This window comes from Aspergillus vadensis (assembly GCF_003184925.1).
Source record: "Aspergillus vadensis CBS 113365 unplaced genomic scaffold BO88scaffold_5, whole genome shotgun sequence".
Lineage (NCBI taxonomy): Eukaryota > Fungi > Ascomycota > Eurotiomycetes > Eurotiales > Aspergillaceae > Aspergillus > Aspergillus vadensis.
In genome coordinates, this window is record NW_020292043.1 from 136,241 (window position 1) to 154,906 (window position 18,666).

Consider the following 18,666-nt stretch of genomic DNA (forward strand, 5'->3'; position numbering starts at 1 on the left):
AGTATTGTTGAAGTTATCTATCTAAACTAGTCTCAGTCATTCGTTTACGAACCCCTCTTTCTCACCCTCTTCCCCCTCTTCCTCTTTCACCTTCGCATCTCGTATTCCTCATCCTCCTAATTCCTGTTTCCCAATAAATATAGCTAGTAGCCTACCAGGCTCCAGTTATATACTTACATCCTACTACACCTCCGCCACGCCATAAACAAACAAACAGAAACCCACCCACACCACCACCACCACCACCATGTTCTGGTTCTCTTCCCACCAACAACAACAGCAACAGCAACAACCTCCTCTCCTCCCAACCCTTCCCACCTCGAAATCCAAAATCCGTAGAACCCTCAAAGCCCCCGGCCGCCCCATCGCCATTCGCAAAGACCACATTACCGACACCAAGACCCTCCTCATTGTGCGTCCCCAAGGCGATGCCCAATCCGCTGTGGCATACAAAATCCAAGATGCCGACGGCATGACGCTCTACACCGCTACGGGGCGCAAGTTCAGCAACCGACCATGTCGCGAGTTCCGCGATGCGTCGGGCCTCCCACTCTTCGAACTACACCGCAAGACTTCTTTCAAGAACAACTGGTCCGTCACCTTACCCGGCAGTAACCCAACCAGCCCGATAGCCAAAGGTGCTGTCCAGCGCTCATCCTTCAGTGCCGCCGGCTGGGGGAACTGCAACTTCACCATCACGTTCGACAATGTAGCTGCGGCCGATGGGAAGCAGCCTGAGGAGCGTACCCTGACATTGGAGGTGCAACGGCATGGGAATGTGCTGGCGCTGTTTGATATCGTGGATGGGGATCGCAAGATTGCCGAGGTGAAGGAGAGTATTCGCCATAATGAGAAATTGGCGCTTATGCCTGCATCTCGCCTTGGGTATCGCCCTGTACTGGATGTGATTGTTACTCCCGGCGTGGATATGGCTTTGGTGAGTTTCCATCTTTCTGTTTTCCATAGAGTATATATACTGCATAATACTACATACAGTATCCATACGAGTCTACAGAATCATGTTCTAACTAACCGGGGATTTTCTAGATTGCAACAATTGCAGTCATTGCATCGGACACAGTGTTTGCGTCGAACTATTAATTGCGCGCAATTTTTTTTTGGGACTTTGGATATGTCGGAACGCCATTATGGTTACCATGAGATTATGAAACTGATGACTCTCTTTCTGTCTATTCTTCTTTTCTCTCCATTCGATTTATTTTTTTTTTCTTTTCCATCGCTCTTATTTTTCCTCATTCTATTGTGGTCTTTTTCATCGGTTGTGGGTACTTTTAGGTGGCTCGCTGGGCTGCGTTGAACCGCGGTTGACGGATTCCAGGCGTTTGGATGGCTTCCGGAGCTTCCCCAATGCTACCTTACTCTACCACTTCGTCAGTGGATCCATCCATGGGTTTATTGTGGTTCTACTTGCTTGGCTAATTCAATCCTGTCCGGAGAGGTCACGCGGGACGAGTCCTTCCAGCCTCGGGAGTCTTCGGGTATTGTTTTGTTTACTTCTGTCTTCTTTTTCTTTTCTAAACTTGGAGTCGAGCTAAAATGTATATAGTTGCGATCGCTGAAAGTTATTGTCAAATCTAGTGAGGGGTATTCTTAACAAGGGAGAAAGAAAAAAGCAAATGATCAAAGATCATCACCCGTAGATCGTGTACCTTCACCGCAAGTGCAGCATCTTCAGAATATCATGGCGGCTGAAGAATGAGCGATTCCATTTACCGAAAATATCTAGAAAACACGTCAGTCCCTCCCCGGGCGAGTAGGAGTAACAGCAAGAAACACCTACACATCGGAATGCTCAAAGCACAGACTCCCATCTGAATGCTAGAGATGGCCAGGAAAGCCGGCCTGATGCCATTCAGCAGCAGCCAGTCATAGGCATAGAACGTCAACACAAAGCTGAACATGTTCTTGAACACCAGCATGCATGTAAAAGACTCGATGGCAATCTCGCCTGTTGGAAGCGTCAGCTTTGAACCGTAATAGATCCAACATCTCGCAGCTCTACTTACGATGTGCATCGACAATGTACAGCGCACTCGCGACAGCGCCCATCACCATGCCTATAATAACCAGAGCGAAGAACACATCTGCCACCAGCCATCCGTAACGAGCGACATCCTCGGCGATGATACCAAACCCATACAGCCCAGCGCCGCAGAAGATCAATTGAAAGATCACGAGGAGGATGCGGAACTCCGGCTCGTACTTCCCTCGGTTGAGTTTAATCATGATGCGGTTCATCGAATCGGAGAGAAGTCCCGATAGGATCAGACCTAGTATGGAACCGATGAAGGCCCCCGTGTACAGGTACCCGGTTTGCACCTCGTTGAACCATAGGGGAGGCCCGAGGAAGATGGCGGCTAGGACGACACCGATGAATACGGTCCATCCGATGATAACGCCTTGGATCAAGCATGCCTAGTAGATGGTCAGAGCGTGGGGCTTGTGGCTTGATGAGGCTTTTTGCGGCATGGCTTACCCAAAGGATTGCGGGGTGGAAGAATAAGGGAAAGGGGCGTAAAAGGAGCTTGAAGAAGCTCTCGTCGGTTTTGCGTCCATTGAATGGTTTGAGAGTTTGGAGGTAGGACACCTTGGCTGGTGTTTCTGACTCTCTCTTTCGGAGTAGCTCTTGCGAGGACGTAGGTTGGTGATGCTCGACTGCGGATGAGGTCTGCTTTTGATTGTCGGGCCCTGGAGTAGCCTCCGATGTTGTGATATCATTGAGCTGGACTTCCGAGGTGGAGCGATCGTTGGCATATTCGAAGTCAGCGTTCAAGTAGTCCGGTCGCCTGAAAGCTGTCTCGGGGACAAAGAAGAATGTGAGAGGTAGTGCTGCCGCCGCGAAAATGGCTACCAGGTAGAAAGTCCAGTCCCATCCAAGGGTATGTGTGATCTTGCCCGCCAGTACTGGCGTAAGAAAGGCCGCACCAAAGAGAGCAACGTTGGACAGTGCCATCCTTTTGCCTCGTTCCTGTTTGCTTGATAAGCATGTGCTTGTGAGGTCCGTGAGATGCTGTTTATACTCACGTGCACGTAGAACAAGTCACCGACACATGCATTGACCAGAGCTTCGAATGGAGCAAGAGCAATTCCTTGGAAGATACGAGCCCATAACAGACTCTGGTAGTTGTGCTTACTGCCCCCAGCCCAGGCACAGCTCACCACCATCAAGGCATTTCCAAGCAGGAAAAGGTGACGCTTTCCCCAAACTCGTGCTGTAGGTACAATCAAGATCCCAGCCACTCCAACACCACAGAGATGGTAGCCAGTGAGAAGCGCGACTGAGGTGAAGCTCTTGCCATAGTAAAGAGCAATTGTTACGGTGTTGGCAGCCATCAGCGAGCTTGTCGTTGCGCAAAGCACCGCAACAGAAGACAGAACCAGAAGTGTGACATCGCGCTTCCAGAGTGGCCAGTTCTTGTTTCGAGATCGTCAGCTATTGCCCATAAAACTCGTAGCTCCTCAAGAGTGACTTCAACACACCAATGGATCGTTGGGATCATCGCTTGGTTGAGGGACAAGTAGGATGGGTACAGAGCCCGACCGATCGTATTTTAGATTCGAGTCGATGACCGGCTCATTGTTGGAGTGCTCTCGCTCGAGTATGTCCGTGGTGCCTATATTCAGAAGCAGTGTTCAGTGTATTTTGCAGAGACAGGCATGGTTGTGCATGATATGGCTCCTACCTGGTACATGAGGGCGCTTGGTATCCAACACGCCAAGCCCCATGTTTTTATTCTGCGTGGCCAGGTAGATACAATAAGAAACTAGTGCCAAAAAGTCACCGGCTAGGGTGGAATGAACGGATAGATAGTACAAGGAGGCCAATTGTTGATGGTCGGACGCCTAGACCCCTCCGGCTGGGAACTCTGGAAGGCGAAATCAAGGTCCCACGAGGATCACGCGGGGAAGTCGTCATGCAAAATGTTCACAATTGAAGTATTCCTAGACGAGGGAATACAATTTGCGGGGAATTTCTGCCTTCCAGAAATTCGTAAATGATGGGTGTCCCGAGCGGACATTCTCGTTCTGCAAGGGCGGTGGTAGTAATGAATGATTCCAGCCCTAGTTCGTGTATATCATCAGAAACCAAATTGGTGGGCGCGGATCAGGATGCCGCTGGTGAATTTACTACTGGCTATGAAAGAACGAACTAGTACTCTTTTTCTTAACGGCGGCGGCCAGGCCCAAAATTGGATCGTGGACCCCAGCCTTCTGACCATCTTTCTGAAAGTATCTACTTGTCTGGAGGATGTCGATCGGATGAGGTAGTGTAACTCAAAAGGGATAACTCATTTATCAGACACGGCAAGTCTACCATACCTGATAACTCATACCAATCATGAGTAATTTTGTCTTATTGGACATCAGGGTGATACACAAAGAGACACTAGCACATCTTGCAAGTTCTTGGAGGTCGAATCAAGTCTACACCTTACAAAGTGTACGCTGAGAGAAACTTTATATTGGCTAATAAGCGCCACACAATTCTTCCGCAGTGATCAGCCATGTTCACATTGAAGCCCTCCTCGGCTGCTCATGCATGCATGCAGGCATGCATATTTCGAGGCTGCAAGCAAATGGAGAGACATTCATTTCAAGGCAGAAACATGGCCCCGATGCTCACCCGGTTTGAAATGCAAGGGATACCGATCAGGGCCAGAAGACCACCTGAAAGAAACACTGCGTATTGGGGCCTCGAAAGTTTGATGAGTCCAGCTGAACTCTCCACCTTACACAGTAACCCTGGCTGAAGATCGACAACGGGCTCTGGGGACCTTCATATATAATTGGGCCATCCCATTAGACTACCTTTCTAGTGGCGGGCAAAGTGGACTCCTCCCCTCCTGGAGGTGGCTCGTACTATAGACACACGAGTAGACAGATATCTTAATTTCTGTCCAACTTCAGTAGGAACTTCGTTGCACTGGCATGCATAACTACATTCCTCCGGGATTCCGATGATGGTCTCATGAACCATTGTTTTCCTTACCCAATTGGTCACCTCCCTTAATCTCTGCTGCCAGTCAATGGCATGGGCAGCAACCTAGCAGTGAGTACTAAGTACGTAGTACAATGTCCAGTGTTGTCATTATGTATAACAAGCGGATTGGCCATCCGCCATCGGAACAAAACCCACCAGGGATAAGTACTTTCTGGGGCCCGCTTAGGTACAACCTAAAATTGTAGGGGATTGCAGATAGCCCTTAGGGATTCGTTCCCCAATCTCCTATTTATTATCTCCTCCTCACATGAGTACTATGACAATGGACATCCTCTCTTTCTGATGAAATGGGAGCTCTTCCCTTGGACAGGTTTCCATCGATACAGATAGTGTAGCAGTAATTGGTAATGGTTCTAGCTAGAGTCTCCAGAGGCAAGGAGCTTCAGATACACAACAAACTCATACTAAGACAGACCTCTTGGCCATGGATCACTTCTGGAGTGCCTTCCAAGCCAGGAAGTGAGGTGAATACTGTTGGCTCGACCCCAATTGTTCCTTCCTTCTTCACTTGATTAATGTGTCACATTCCCTCCACTTCCACCACTTTGTCTACTTCTTGCTTCTTCTCCCCTTCTCCCACTTTACTCTCCCCTCGCCATCTTTCGAAACCCCAATCGTCTTTTCCATCAACCAACAGCTCTCTATCCCATTTCATACCCCGCTATTCAAAATCGAAATGATGAAGCTCTACCACGTTAGCCTGGTCCTTTTCGCTGGCCTAGGCTTCGTTGCTGGCCAGGGGATGGACAGCCTTCCACCCTGCGCGGTAAGTCCCAGTTACAGCAACTTGTCTGCCTGAGTATTGCTGGTTCTATGTAACTGACCCGATCATAGAGGGACTGCGCCACCGGTTCTATCCCCAAAACCTGCAAGGCTATTGATGTGAACTGCATCTGCTCCGACACGTCCTTCATCACTGGTATTTCATGCTGCGTTGCTTCTACGTGCTCGGCGGAGGATCAGACCTGTATGTCCAATCTTCCTTTCCCAATACCCTCACCCCTTATTTGGCCGCGTGGTACATGGCGTCGGCTCAGCTTTAATGACGGCTTCTAATGGGTTAAATTGTGTTCCAGCTGCTCTCAATTTCGCACAGCAGATCTGCGGTGGCGCCGGCGTAACTGATCTCCCAAAAAGCGCTAGTTGCACAAATGGAAACACCGCGAGTGCTACTTTGCAGACCACGGGCACAACGACTGGTGCTTCTGCGACTACTACCTCGACTGGTGCAGCTAACGGAACCCGCCTCGACTCATCCAGCTCTGCCAGTGCGGCGAATGCTACCAAAACGGGAAGCAACACTCAGTCTGTGAAAACGCAGGGCGCTACTGCAACTGATAAGAATGCCGCAAGTAATGCGACTGCTAGCAGTGCGGCTGGTATGATCTTGGGAGATAGCAGTGCTGGCCTTGCAGCAATCCTCGGGGCAGCATTTTATGCATTGCTTCTCTAGAGGGCACCGGATAACGGGACACCTGATGGTGCTACGAGTGATGATCATTGAGAGCAAAAGTGGTTCTGTCCTATCTTCAGGGCGGCAGAATAGTGTCCTACAAATAATCGCCTTTCACGAAGGCTGGCTAAATTGAACTGGACCGGTGCAGTTAACTGTAATATGCTTATTAGTTTGTATGATAGGATCGGAATCAAGGTCACAGTGTCTTTTGCCGCAGTGGTTGCTGTATTGCCTACAAATAGAGATGTATACTCAGTAGTGCGAGGGTCATGCCGACTGCATGAGTTCGCCTACCGGTCCTGTTCCACGAACCGGTTAGCTGCTTCCTGTCGCTCTTCCCTGAGGGTGATGAAGATCTATCAATTGTCAGCAAATCATGACACTGGCATACCCGCCAAAGCTTTCTCTGGGGAGCAATCGTGGGGGCGGGAGGAAAAGCTTACCCATAACCAAAACATCATTTCCATAAAGCCATATGTGAATACCACCCTGTTTTTCAGCTGATCCAGACCTGATGTAGCAGCACCGGCAGTGCCGTAGTTCCCCATTCCGGTAGCGGCATCCATTCCCCACGCCGATGGTTGACTCTGGTATATGAAAAAGGAAACTGCAAAGAAGATACAGAAACGAGCGGCGGAAAGGAGGGTCCAGATCTCCGAGTAAAGCGAGGTCAAGCGTGCCATGAAGGGGTTCGTGCGTACAGCCCCTGCCACTGGTATAGGGGATTGCACTCTGGCGGCTTGGGCCATGGCCAGGATCTCGTTAATTTGCGGGACCTTGGTCACAAGAATGAGGTCGACCAGGGCATCGACGACGAGGAGGACACCACATAGGGCGAAAGGGGATTGAGGTCGGGAAATACTAGGGGTCGCCTCCTGAATCGATTGAATGAGATCTTTAGTAAACCGACGGGAGGTATCAAGGGAGCCGAGTGAAGATATAAACATGAACATACCAGATTCAAGAACTCTCCGAGCATGAAGACGAGGTCAGACTCGGTCACGACCTCTGGCGACCTGGTCAGGTACACGGCCAGCACAAACAGGAACAAGGCATGTGCCTGGATCAAGGTCTTGGAGGAAAGGAGAGCCATGCTGGATTGATGGAATGGCTGTAACGGGCAGCCAGCTAGTATTTTCTGGTGTAACACATGCGTTAATGTATCACGGGCGGGTTGCAGAGAGTATCTGGGAAGGTTGAGCTCTGCAGCTGTCTCAATGGTGAACAACAAAAAACATTGTTTCGACCGATGGAATTCGGATTGGGGAACGAGAATTGGATTTCCCCGGCGGCCGAGTGGGGCTGGACTTTTGGCAGCCTCCGATCGAGATGGAGAAAGCAGGCCGGGAATGCGCAAGACCAACAGTTAGCGACTGCCCGCCCCCTCTCAAAGAAAAGCAATTTGTCGGCTTACTCGGAGGAGACTACTGTCCCCCTTTCTCCCGGTGCACACTCTCTACTATACCTCTATACTAACCCAAAACATATGGCCAGAGCTCCGCACGGGAGAAGCTGATATTATTATCGCGGGCACTGACATCATGACCGACGTCCCAGTCACCTTTACCAAAGAACGACACATCAAGTATTTCCTACGATGTCTCAAAACCTTCCTTCCCAGCCTATACACCTCCAATGACTCCAATCGCATGCTTCTCGCCTTCTTCACGGTCGCCGGCTTAGACCTCCTCGGCGTCTTGCAGAGCAAAACCACCCCCGAAGAGCGACAAGGCTACATCGACTGGATCTACCACTGCCAGGTTCCCACGGGCGGATTTCGAGCCTTCACCGGAACGGATTTTGGCGCGGAGAATCGGACATCGGAGAATGAAGCTTGGGATCCGGCAAATGTACCCTCTACCTTTTTTGCGCTGGAGCTCCTTATCATCCTGGGCGATGATTTATCGCGAGTGAAGCGGAGGGAGTGTTTACAATGGCTGCCGCGCATGCAGCGTGATAATGGAAGCTTTGGAGAGGTGCTGGGTCCCGGAGGGAAAATTGAAGGTGGTGGTGATCTACGCTTTTGCTGCTTTGCAGCAGGCACGCGCTATATTCTGCGGGGGAATGGCGGGGTAGATGTGGACGGAATCAAGGACATTGATGTGGACAAGCTGGCCGCGTTTGTTCAGGCATGTCAAGTAAGTGACCTGCGCTCTTTTACTCCGTATCATCTGATACGTGACATTTGCTGAGATGCATTTTTCCAGGCATATGATGGCGGTATGGGTGAAGCACCTTTTTGTGAAGCGCATTGTACGTTCCTACCAAATGTCTCACTCTGCTTAGAATTGGGACCCCCTTTATTGTTACAGAATGGCAGCTTACTCGTATACCCCCGCAGCCGGTCATACGTATTGCGCAATGGGCGCCTTGACCTTTTTAAGTCGTATGGCAAAGGATCAGGAGCCGCCGCCTGTCCTTTCGCCAGGCGCGAACGAATTTGAGTCCTTGGTTCGTTGGCTCGTTGCTAGACAAACGACTGAGCTCGGCGACATAGAGGAGGACTCGGACGATGATAACAGCCCTGAGGTGAATGAGGTTCCGAAACCGGTACCGGAGGCTGTTGAAGAAGTAAGCTTAAATGAGAGCCTCGATAAGCTCCCCGTTATACCGCCACCAACGGAACAGGATCTACGATGTGCAGGCTTCAATGGGCGATGTAATAAGTATGCTGATACATGTTACTCATTCTGGAACCTGGCAACATTAGATGTAAGCAATCACAGTTTGTGTGAAAGAGTGGCATTGCTGATCCGATCGTTGGTGGACAGATGATGAATAGGTTAGACCTCGTGGACGCAAGTCGGAATCGGCAATATCTTCTCGGAAAAACGCAGCATATCATCGGCGGATTTGGAAAGGGTGTGGGCGAGCCACCAGGTTGGTACCCTTGGGGTGGTTATTTAATGCCTGGTAATTTCCTCGCTGACTGACAATTGCAGATCTCCTTCACTCCTACTTTGGGATGGTCGCCCTCGCGTTCCAGGGAGAGGAAGGGCTAGATGGGGTTGATCCAGCGCTGTGTATGAGCCATCGGGCCGTGGGGCAACTACAGTCTCTCCCTTGGTGGAAAGAAGGGGTTTGAAGTGATGGGTTAATTGAATAGAGTCGGAAGCTTTGGGTCTCGGGTCTCGGTGAGATGGAACTTGTCAGTCATATACCCCAACCATGCTAAATGAATTGATTGTTTATATACACAGTAATGAGCCAAGTTGAGGTTACTGTACTTGTGTGTATCTTCTAGCCTTTGCTATGTAGATAAGGTGACCCCCCTTCCCCATATCGGGTTATTTTGACCTATGGAAGTAGTAGTAGCAGTATGTCACAGATGTGATGCAGTCATCGTATGATGTGATAGTAACTGATTTCCAGCACGTACTTTTTATGGCAACTTATTCAATCTCTGGAGTGACAGGCCCGTGAAACAAGATGGACAATCCATACCAGATACGTGTGGTAGGGGCGTTTACTAAAAGAAACTAGGGAGGCATGTCATAAGCGAAGACCCTATCAGAGCTTTAAGTGTCGATTTATTCTTTCCCTGTCAAAGTAATCAGGGGGTCGGATTTGCCGGGAGTTAATTAGGGACCGCTAAGCAAGGTTGACTAAAAGCGATGACGATGTTGATTGAAAACGGCTGTTAGAGAATTTCAGGGGCTGCTGGCTGACTAGAACTACAGTAAGTACGTACGTAGTAAGTTTATGAATGATGCTAGCTAGTCTACTACTAGTAGTTATGATGTTATGATCCACATACGCCCCCAATTACTGCTTCTTTTCCTTCCTGTAACAGGAAGCAAGGCCGGGATCGATGACATCGGCCTTTCGGAGCGGCGGACAGGAACAGTACAGAGTATTTTGCATAGTTATGCTAGTTTCAAAGTACTATTTTGACTATTGAGGAAAGAAGAAATCTCGAAGGATCAGGAGTAATCTTAAATTCTCCTGGGCTGTAAGTTTATTTTATTACTCCGTAGTAAAACTTCCATAAGATAATTTGGTAAGAACAAATAGTAATGAGAAATGAGATAGTAAAGAAGTAGAGAAGAATATTTCAAGCCAGTCCCAAAGGTGCCTGAACGCAATGACAGAAACGGCCCACGTTCCCACCGGCTAAAATGTGGCCGGGCGGCTAAGAGTAATTAATTAACAGTGAATAAAATACTAGTATGGATGCGAAGATGGAAGGGGGGAAAATAGAAATAGAAATAGAAATCGTGGGTTTGACATTTCATAACAATAATAAAATCACTATTATTGTTGGAAATGGGTTTCGGGGGTTTTTTATGGGGAAAGGAGGAAGGGGAAAGAAAAGAAACAAACAATAATAATCATTCCAGTGGACGGTAGAATAGTTCCTGTTAGTTAGTAACTATCCTTCTTACGCTCCTTTCAGCATCATTGTCACATTCTATACTTTTGTTCAATCACACTCATTTTAATTAGCCAGTATATTGTTTGAGGACCACAATTTTATCTGCTCATCATCATCACTGACCACTCCACTCCACCCACCCACACAGACAGACATAGTGAGTCTCTCTCTCTCTCTCCCCTGGGCTCATGCACGCCCCTGCCGGCTGTCGTCAGTTCCCCCCCCAACTCCGTCCTTGCCAGGCTCTCCTAACCCAGTCCTTTTACTACTTTTACTACCAAGACTACTATTATTATCATCGTTCCTTTCCTTTCCTTTCCCCCACCTCCATCACCCTCAACTTCCTGCTCGCTTGCTGGTCGGCTGGCTAGAGAATTTGAGGCGTGCTTTTTTAGTACTTTGCTTGCTTGCTTGCTTGTCTGCTGGCTAGCTGGCTGGCTTGGCTGCTGCTTTATTGAAATTGCCCAGCACCTGTCTTCATCTAATCCCGGATTTATTGTTTCCATTCCATCGCTGTACAGATTGCCCCTCAAGCTTCGGGCCCTGCCTTACTACTAACTAATCATCATCAACCTTACTGAGTTTGTCTGGCTGGTATGTGTTTGCCTTCTTTTCCAGAACATCCCCCTCCCCACTCTCTCTTTCGCTTCCTCTTCTCTCGCCTTCATCCACTCTCGCACTTTTGTTTGCAGCTTGTCGCTATAGAACCACATACCTTCCTGAAACAACACTAACGTTCGCTGGATCTGTTACTATCTAGCTTAGTATATCATCCCTTATCGGCCTCCCCTACTCTGCCCGTTCCTTCTCCGAATTATTGCGGTTCCGAGCTTTCCACACTCCTGCCGACTACTAGCTACTAGATAGCTACTACCACCGACTCGCGCGCCCGTCCTACGTTCCCTCGTGCCTCAAATTTCATTCGAGCTATCCGCCCCTCATTCCTTTTGTCACAGATTAGACGGTCATCATATACTCTTGTATTTCGTCGGCTGTTCCGAACAATCGCCTCCTTGATACCTTCCACTCCTTCCCACCCACGTCGGCGTCGATTTGCGATCTCCTGGACCCCACCCCTTACAACCGGAGCGACACCTGCGGCCTTCAGTTCACTCTACATATATTCCTCCCTACGTTGGATGGCCACCCTTGACAACTTGATACTACTCCAATCCCGCTCAGAACCGTCTCAGACACGCATACTCCATCTCCGCGGACTTCCCCCAGGCAGGCGGAGATAATCTTAACACATGCCACCTCCGAGGACGAGAGCGGAGGTCCAGGCCCAGAAACAAAAAGAGAAGGTGCGTTTTGGCTTTTCTCAATTTTAAAGTTTAGAGGTCAAAGATCCTCTGCAATGCGCATGTCCTCTTCTCCGCCATCCCTCTGTTGTTATCATCAGGGCACATGCAGCATGCTCTATCGACCCCGTCCCCGTTCCAGAATTGAATCCCTTCGGCTCTTGTCCTGGTAGAGACTTAACTGACTGGGATCTCGCGCTATGAACAGCTTGCCCAATCATACAATGCACTGCTGGAGTAAGCAAAACCCCCCAATCTCGCCTTCGTTTTCAGCTTGGATGCTAACAATAATCGTCTTTATAGGGAATTCTCCTCGAAGGACCTTCGCACTGTAGGAAACTACACGCTTGGGAGACTGATTGGGAAGGGTTCCTTTGGCAAAGTATATCTTGCCTCACATAAGCTTACCAATGGCTCCAAGGTACGTCTCTGAAAAAGCCCACTAATCATGTGTCAGATAAACCTGACAAGATTGCGCGCAGGTGGTGCTCAAGTCTTCGAGTAAGGAAGACCGAAATCTGGCCCGCGAGATCCATCATCACCGCCAATTCCTCCATCCCCACATTGCCCGCCTCTACGAAGTCATTGTGACGGAAAAGCTGGTCTGGCTTGTTCTCGAGTACTGCCCGGGTAAGTGGCGAGATGCTGCTATAGATGTAGTAGGATACTGCTAACACACTCGAGCAGGTGATGAGCTGTACAACTATCTCCTCCGGCATGGTCCGTTACCGGTAGACAAAGTCAAGCGAATCTTCACACAACTAGTGGGAGCCGTTGCTTATGTCCATAGCAAATCTTGCGTTCACCGTGATCTGAAACTAGAGAACATCTTACTCGACAAGCATGAGAACGTGAAGCTATGTGATTTTGGGTTCACTCGCGAATATGAAGGCAAGGCGAGTTACTTACAGACGTTCTGTGGAACAGTATGCTATAGCGCTCCTGAAATGCTCAAGGGCGAGAAGTATGCTGGTGAGAAGGTGGACGTCTGGAGCTTGGGTATCATTCTTTACGCCCTGCTTGCTGGGGAGTTACCGTTCGATGATGACGACGACCAAGTAACAAAGGCTCGGATTCTTGGCGAAGAAGCAGTTTTCAACGATAAATTCCCCGATGATGCCAAAGCCCTCATCAATCTACTCCTTTCGAAGCGACCCCTTATCCGACCCAGTCTGGACGAGATCCTTGCCCATCCGTTTCTTGCAGAGCATGCTCCCGAACAGTTGGCGATACTGAAGATTCCGCGCCCAGCCGCCTTCTCGACTCCTCTGGAGAGGACCACACTGCAGCGCATGAAGAGTGCGGGCGTCAACATCGATGAGGTTGTCGAGAGCGTTCTCTCTCAACGCTGTGACCCCCTCGCTGGCTGGTGGGCATTGTTGATCGAAAAGGAACAGCGAAAGGAGCAGAAGAGGGAGCGTAAACGACGCGAGCGAGAAGCGGAAGCTAAGAATATTCGTCGCTTGAGTGCAGCAAGCAGTCGGCTGGAAAAGATCTCGGCCGCCCTTGTGGAAGTTGACGAAGAGGGCCACGCCGCAGACACTCATCTCCGTGAGCGAGGACGGCGAGACAGACGGAGTCTCCCTTCTCAGCTTGCTGTCCCAGAGCTGCCAATGCTCCCCGAGCCGGCGCCCCTGCAGTCACCGGATTCTAGCACACCTCCGCCCCCTATTGACAAGGATTCTATTCGTTCTGCTAGTTCGACCCGGCAGCGTCCCCCACCACCACCGAAGGATCAAGCACGACGGCCGAGCACGTTGCATGTGAGCGCATCGCAGCCGGAATTGGCCCAGCACAATAATGGAATCTTTAGACGCCGCACCGGTCGCCGCCAGTACCCGATAATAAGCCAGTTGGCCTCGTTGAAGCACTGGTTTGTCGAGTCTGCAAAGAGAGCCAAGTCTCCTCACGCCAAGGCGGCTGGGGGTCAAGGAAGCCATCGCAAGTTTCTCTCCGAGAAATTGAGCCCAGCCAAGGGCCAGGATACTGGAAAGAAGCCCACTTCGGCATCTGGGGCCACCGCGCACTCTGGTGACTTGCTGACGCCAACACAGATCAAGCGCTCATCGAATGCCAGCAGCTTAGCCCCGAGCAGTGCTTCCTATCCGAACAACCGCCATTCCTACCCTCGCCACAATCGTCCCTTGAGCACTAGCCAGAGGAACTCTCTCTCGCCATCTCCGATCACCCCAAGAGGTTCATACCGGCGGTCCTCCGCAGGTCTACGTGGTCGCAAGTCCACTTCATCTTCCGTGTCCTCCATCCGCAGCATCCATCATGCCCATAGCCACTCTAAAGCATCGTCCGTTTCTTCAAATAGTATTGGTTCAACGTCGACCCCAACGGCTCGAATTTCGAAATCGCCTCACACATCAGTCAAAGTCCTCCCCACGACGCCAAGTGCTTCTGCCCGATTTCCCAGTAATATCCGTCTGGTACGAGGCACGCAGAACGGATTCCGTGACATTGATGACCCTAACGGGAGGATCAATAACATGTTCAATGAGGCAGCCCCAGCGCCACTGCTCTACTCCCCTTCGTCAAGCCTCGTCTTTGCACGCCGAAAACGATCCGCTTTCAAGGGGCCTATGGTCCACACAGCCAATCTGATGGTATCCGGTGGCATGGCAAGCACAGAGTATCCAAATGGCGACATCGGGATTGGAGGCCCTGCGGTCGCAGCTGCACCTCGATCTGGGGCACGAAAAAGCCAAATAATAGAAGAGGAAGAGGACATGGAGGAAGATATCGAAGAAGTCGATACATTCGATGGCCTGGATGAAGGGCCAGGCTCACCAGTCGACTCCACGGCCTCGGAAGACCACACAGGCGCTGGACATCTGGCGGGGTCGTCCTTCGGGCGAATTGGCAAACCGACTCTAGCCCCTGCTGCAGAACTCGAGTCGACTCCACGCCCAACCCCTACATCTTAATGGAGTGACACCCGATTCAAATGCGGTGCCCCTTGAGTTTCAGTGTCACCGTATCCTAGGAGTCATGAATCCAGGAAAGGGAGAGCCCAGAATACAAAAGCGACAGCGATCATAGAGTATAGGCTCGCTAGGTACATTGTTGGCTTGTTTGATTTATTGTTTTCTCATACACATTTATACCCCTTTTTCTTTGCGTCTATAAGGAGCTAAAATTTCTTGGACATTGATTTCTCTTCTGTTCTTCTAGCCTTTTCTTCATGATGCGGCGTGCAAAATAATGATTGGATGACGAGTTGGGAGGCGTTTGTATACCATTCCATCCCTCTTGTTCTCCTTATTTTTACCCCCTCCCCTTCCCCTTCTACCCTTCCTTCATCCTCTCTACTTCAAAGAACTTGATTGGAACTTATCTTCTCTGACCAGGACATCGGATCATGCACACATTTGCATTCCCTTTCTGTGTACCCTATTATGCGTTTATCGTCCACCCCTTCCCTACTGTCTCCATACATTTCCTGCTTGTACTTGTTCGTTTCTAGAGATATCCCTTACATACGGCTGCCCATTGAGATACTCATATTCTGGATCTTAGTTGGACGAGGTGTCGCGCAAGGCCGGTTCCTAGATGCAGACACGAGGAATACTTCCCGGTGACCAACGCAATTTAGATTTTTACACCGTCCATTGCGTGCGCTCCCGGCCTTTTGATTCTGGGTTGTGTATATGCCCGTTTCTGTTTCCGATAGAATAGACTTCACTTTTAATGCCCACATTCGCATCAAGGGTATATGAATTTATATCGTAAGCAGAATAGTAAATCATTTATGAGCTCGTAAACAGCATGAGACGTCATGACGAATATGACCCTATGCAGCGCCGAGCGACTGCAGTTATACTGAAAGCCCCCTACCTACTAGTAGTAGTATATTCCTCCCTCGCTGTTTCCTCTCCCCTCTCCTTCTCCATATCCGCCAACCCATCCCCACCACCACCACCTTCAACATCCTTCGGACTGACACTAGTAGCTTCATCTCTCAACCCAATCTCACTCTCTCCGACCTTATCAACCGTATCTCGATACGCCGGCACAAAGTTCACCGCGAGGGCATACGTCCACGCCACAACCATGAACATCGTCGGAACGATCATCGCAAACCCCGTACTATTGCGCATATCGGCTACATGGCCCAGGATTGGAGGCACGACGGCACCACCGGATACGCCGCCGACAATGAAGCCTGAGCCGCGCTTGTAGTGTCGGCCGAGGCCGCGGATACCTAGTGCTACGATGGTGGGGAAGCAGACGGATTCGAAGAAGAGGGTGCAGAAGAGCATTGCTAGAATTAGGTTTTAAGTGTCAGTGGAGTTTTGGTTTGCTTTTCTTTTTTTTGGTGTTTGTCTGTTTGGACTGGGGTGGGATTGATTGATGGGTAGGGTAAGTGGGTGTGTGTTGGGGGGGATAAAACGTACCTATGCCTTTTTGATCACGTTGGGTTATGGATGCGGCAATGAATGCTACAGTCAGTGAGAGATATGCTAGAAATACCCAGCGGGCTTTGACGAATCTCATGATGATCGCGCCGAGGAATCGACCCATTGCAAAGGCTCCTTGTGCACCGGCGAGATATTTCGAGCCGGTGGCGCTGGTCGTTCCGGGCCAGGTTTCGACGACGTAGTTGATGAAGTAGCCTGCGATGGCAACTATGAAGCAAGCACGAGTGGGTTAGTGTTTTGGTAGTAATGTAAAGGGCTCGTAAGGAGAAGGGGTTTCGTACCTTGGGCGCCGGTATAAGTGAACTGTGCTAACGTGGCGTGGAAGAGTCGATACTGTTTCCAGAATGGTTTATCCTGTTCGCCAACGTGCGTTTCGGCTACCTGGAAGGCCATGTCTTGATCGGTTACTTCGGGGATGGTGGAGATGAAGAAGACGCCGGCAAGAACGAAGACAAAGATGCCAATGGCTAGGTATACCCATTGTACTCGTTTGAGAGCGTTCACGTCATCCTCGGTGGACGTGAAGAAGACGTATGATGCTAGGGCTGGTGCGACGCAGGTGCCGATGCCGTTGAACGCCTGGGCGAGATTGATTCGGATCTCGGCGTATTTGGGTGGACCACAGACTGTTCGGTCAGTTCAGTGGTTAGCAGGGGTTTCTAGTGTTATTGCCTCTCACAGCGTCAGCTGGAGATGGGACATGGATGGTTGACTGACCGGTAAGGTATGGGTTGGCAGCGGTTTCCAACGATCCAAGGCCCGAGCCAATAACGAAGGTAGCGGCGCAGAAGCCACCAAATGATCGGTGCAAGCCTGCAGGCCACATGCAGAGGGCACCGATTCCATATAGAGTGAGCCCGAAAATGAAAACGGTTTTGTATCCGAAGTGACGGAGTATGTAGTTTGCATATCCCAAGGACGCAAGTGGATAAGCACTAATGACCATCAGTTGAATTGCAACATGTACGTAGTCCAGCAAATATCTGACCCAAAGTAGGCTGCTTGAAGGCCCGAGGAGCGTGTCCGGGTGATATTCAGAGTGTTTTGGAAGTGTTTGTTGAGAGTGTCGAGCAGGCCGTAGGCAAAGCCCTGTTGAGCGTTGGGTTAGCAGACTGAATCGAGTAATGGTTGGGCTGCTGGTGCACAGCTTACCCAGAGAAAGAAGAGTATAGTAACAAGGGTCAAGGGCCAAAGACTTTGGCGTAAGGTCAGGGTAGCTGCAGAAGTAGTCCTGCTATTGTCGACCCGGAACCCAGACCGGGTCTTGAGAAAGTTTAGAAACCCCATGCTGCGGGGGAGGGAAGATTAAGCCCAGAGCAATGATGGAAGGAGATAGGTAAGAGCAAGTGAAACCGTAGTGAAGTAAAAGAGAAATATACCGAAGCAGTGGGAGAAAGGAAAGACAAGCAATGCTTGCAGGGATTCAAGCGCAAAGAAAAAGCCCCAGACATTGGCACCCTGGCTCCTTATGTACTACTTCGTTCAGCATGAGGGCATCAAGTTTGCAACCCATGTGAGCATGTTCCTTGGCATCACCCCAGAAAATACACTCTTTCTCTTCTCCCCAGAGTCCCCCTCATTCCCCTCTCACTAGAATTGGTGCTGTAGGCCCAGCCAAGCGTAAAGACGGGCAGTAACACCGCCATCCCCAGACTTCTTCCCCACAAATCCCGACAATCCTTGGAAAGGATCACCGGTTAGAATCCACCAGTGAGGAGTCGAGACGGGCCGACATCCCATGAGTTGTAGCGCAGCCAATCTTTAGCCGTTAGAGGTCAGCCCGATTGCTCGAGGTGCATCCAATTCAGGGTGACATTCCTCGTGAAGCGCGAGGGTCATGGATGGTGGCGGGTAGCAGCAGCAGCAGCAGCAGCAGCAGCCGTGGACTTCATCTCGGCGGTTTCCCCCGCATCGATCTGAGTCTGGTTGGGTTGACTTGAGAATAGTTAGCGATGATGGCTTATTGGCTTTGGCTTGCCCTGCTAGTGGTAGAAAGAAAAGGTTAAGGTGGCTTTCCAAGTTCCCTATTTGTCCCTCCATCCTTATATCCTTTTTGCTCCCTCTTACTCCGCAGACGCGGGAAT

The 18,666-nt window shown here is 50.1% G+C and overlaps 7 protein-coding genes across 7 annotated transcripts; 4 read left to right on the forward strand and 3 right to left on the reverse strand.

The window, feature by feature from the left end:
- Positions 1 to 247: 247 nt before the first annotated feature.
- Positions 248 to 1,101, forward strand: BO88DRAFT_451092 (uncharacterized protein; the record flags this gene model as incomplete). Its single annotated transcript, XM_025710616.1, has 2 exons — positions 248 to 937; positions 1,048 to 1,101. The coding sequence occupies 2 exons, from the start codon at positions 248 to 250 to the stop codon at positions 1,099 to 1,101; spliced, it is 744 nt and encodes a 247-aa protein (XP_025565192.1).
- Positions 1,102 to 1,672: 571 nt separating this feature from the next.
- On the reverse strand, positions 1,673 to 3,747 carry BO88DRAFT_383523 (putative MFS transporter; the record flags this gene model as incomplete). Its single annotated transcript, XM_025704670.1, has 7 exons — positions 1,673 to 1,743; positions 1,802 to 1,969; positions 2,028 to 2,436; positions 2,498 to 2,989; positions 3,046 to 3,435; positions 3,502 to 3,635; positions 3,705 to 3,747. 7 exons carry the CDS (start codon positions 3,745 to 3,747, stop codon positions 1,673 to 1,675), a joined length of 1,707 nt encoding a protein of 568 aa, XP_025565193.1.
- A 1,828-nt stretch (positions 3,748 to 5,575) lies between these two features.
- BO88DRAFT_402744 (CFEM domain-containing protein) lies at positions 5,576 to 6,682 on the forward strand. Its single transcript, XM_025706186.1, has 3 exons — positions 5,576 to 5,789; positions 5,858 to 5,990; positions 6,100 to 6,682. The coding sequence occupies exons 1-3, from the start codon at positions 5,700 to 5,702 to the stop codon at positions 6,474 to 6,476; spliced, it is 600 nt and encodes a 199-aa protein (XP_025565194.1). The 5' UTR covers positions 5,576 to 5,699; the 3' UTR covers positions 6,477 to 6,682.
- On the reverse strand, positions 6,533 to 7,739 carry BO88DRAFT_485923 (uncharacterized protein). Its single transcript, XM_025712378.1, has 3 exons — positions 7,435 to 7,739; positions 6,923 to 7,354; positions 6,533 to 6,835 (listed from the first exon to the last, which is right to left on the reverse strand). The coding sequence occupies exons 1-3, from the start codon at positions 7,570 to 7,572 to the stop codon at positions 6,770 to 6,772; spliced, it is 636 nt and encodes a 211-aa protein (XP_025565195.1). The 5' UTR covers positions 7,573 to 7,739; the 3' UTR covers positions 6,533 to 6,769.
- A 92-nt stretch (positions 7,740 to 7,831) lies between these two features.
- cdc43 (protein geranylgeranyltransferase type I subunit CDC43) lies at positions 7,832 to 9,765 on the forward strand. The gene is made up of 5 exons (XM_025709417.1): positions 7,832 to 8,617; positions 8,687 to 8,732; positions 8,821 to 9,191; positions 9,251 to 9,359; positions 9,422 to 9,765. Exons 1-5 carry the CDS (start codon positions 8,021 to 8,023, stop codon positions 9,562 to 9,564), a joined length of 1,266 nt encoding a protein of 421 aa, XP_025565196.1. The 5' UTR covers positions 7,832 to 8,020; the 3' UTR covers positions 9,565 to 9,765.
- Positions 9,766 to 11,731: 1,966 nt separating this feature from the next.
- On the forward strand, positions 11,732 to 15,324 carry BO88DRAFT_227535 (non-specific serine/threonine protein kinase). Its single transcript, XM_025702045.1, has 5 exons — positions 11,732 to 12,158; positions 12,364 to 12,392; positions 12,459 to 12,576; positions 12,638 to 12,785; positions 12,843 to 15,324. The coding sequence occupies exons 1-5, from the start codon at positions 12,105 to 12,107 to the stop codon at positions 15,086 to 15,088; spliced, it is 2,595 nt and encodes an 864-aa protein (XP_025565197.1). The 5' UTR covers positions 11,732 to 12,104; the 3' UTR covers positions 15,089 to 15,324.
- A 670-nt stretch (positions 15,325 to 15,994) lies between these two features.
- BO88DRAFT_334989 (putative l-fucose permease) lies at positions 15,995 to 17,869 on the reverse strand (the record flags this gene model as incomplete). The annotated part of the gene is made up of 6 exons (XM_025702828.1): positions 15,995 to 16,425; positions 16,559 to 16,789; positions 16,864 to 17,208; positions 17,300 to 17,517; positions 17,571 to 17,671; positions 17,735 to 17,869. 6 exons carry the CDS (start codon positions 17,867 to 17,869, stop codon positions 15,995 to 15,997), a joined length of 1,461 nt encoding a protein of 486 aa, XP_025565198.1.
- Between the last annotated feature and the right edge of the window lie 797 nt (positions 17,870 to 18,666).

Coding starts and splice junctions, on each gene's coding strand:
- BO88DRAFT_402744 (XM_025706186.1), top strand. CDS start 5,700: ATGATGAAGCTCTACCACGTTAGCCTGGTCCTTTTCGCTGGCCTAGGC. Junction 5,790..5,857: donor ACAGCCTTCCACCCTGCGCG/GTAAGTCCCAGT, acceptor ACCCGATCATAG/AGGGACTGCGCCACCGGTTC. Junction 5,991..6,099: donor CTCGGCGGAGGATCAGACCT/GTATGTCCAATC, acceptor ATTGTGTTCCAG/CTGCTCTCAATTTCGCACAG.
- BO88DRAFT_485923 (XM_025712378.1), bottom strand. CDS start 7,572: ATGGCTCTCCTTTCCTCCAAGACCTTGATCCAGGCACATGCCTTGTTC. Junction 7,355..7,434: donor TCGGAGAGTTCTTGAATCTG/GTATGTTCATGT, acceptor CAATCGATTCAG/GAGGCGACCCCTAGTATTTC. Junction 6,836..6,922: donor AAATGATGTTTTGGTTATGG/GTAAGCTTTTCC, acceptor GACAATTGATAG/ATCTTCATCACCCTCAGGGA.
- cdc43 (XM_025709417.1), top strand. CDS start 8,021: ATGACCGACGTCCCAGTCACCTTTACCAAAGAACGACACATCAAGTAT. Junction 8,618..8,686: donor CGTTTGTTCAGGCATGTCAA/GTAAGTGACCTG, acceptor GCATTTTTCCAG/GCATATGATGGCGGTATGGG. Junction 8,733..8,820: donor ACCTTTTTGTGAAGCGCATT/GTACGTTCCTAC, acceptor ATACCCCCGCAG/CCGGTCATACGTATTGCGCA.
- BO88DRAFT_227535 (XM_025702045.1), top strand. CDS start 12,105: ATGCCACCTCCGAGGACGAGAGCGGAGGTCCAGGCCCAGAAACAAAAA. Junction 12,159..12,363: donor CCCAGAAACAAAAAGAGAAG/GTGCGTTTTGGC, acceptor CGCTATGAACAG/CTTGCCCAATCATACAATGC. Junction 12,786..12,842: donor TGTTCTCGAGTACTGCCCGG/GTAAGTGGCGAG, acceptor ACACTCGAGCAG/GTGATGAGCTGTACAACTAT.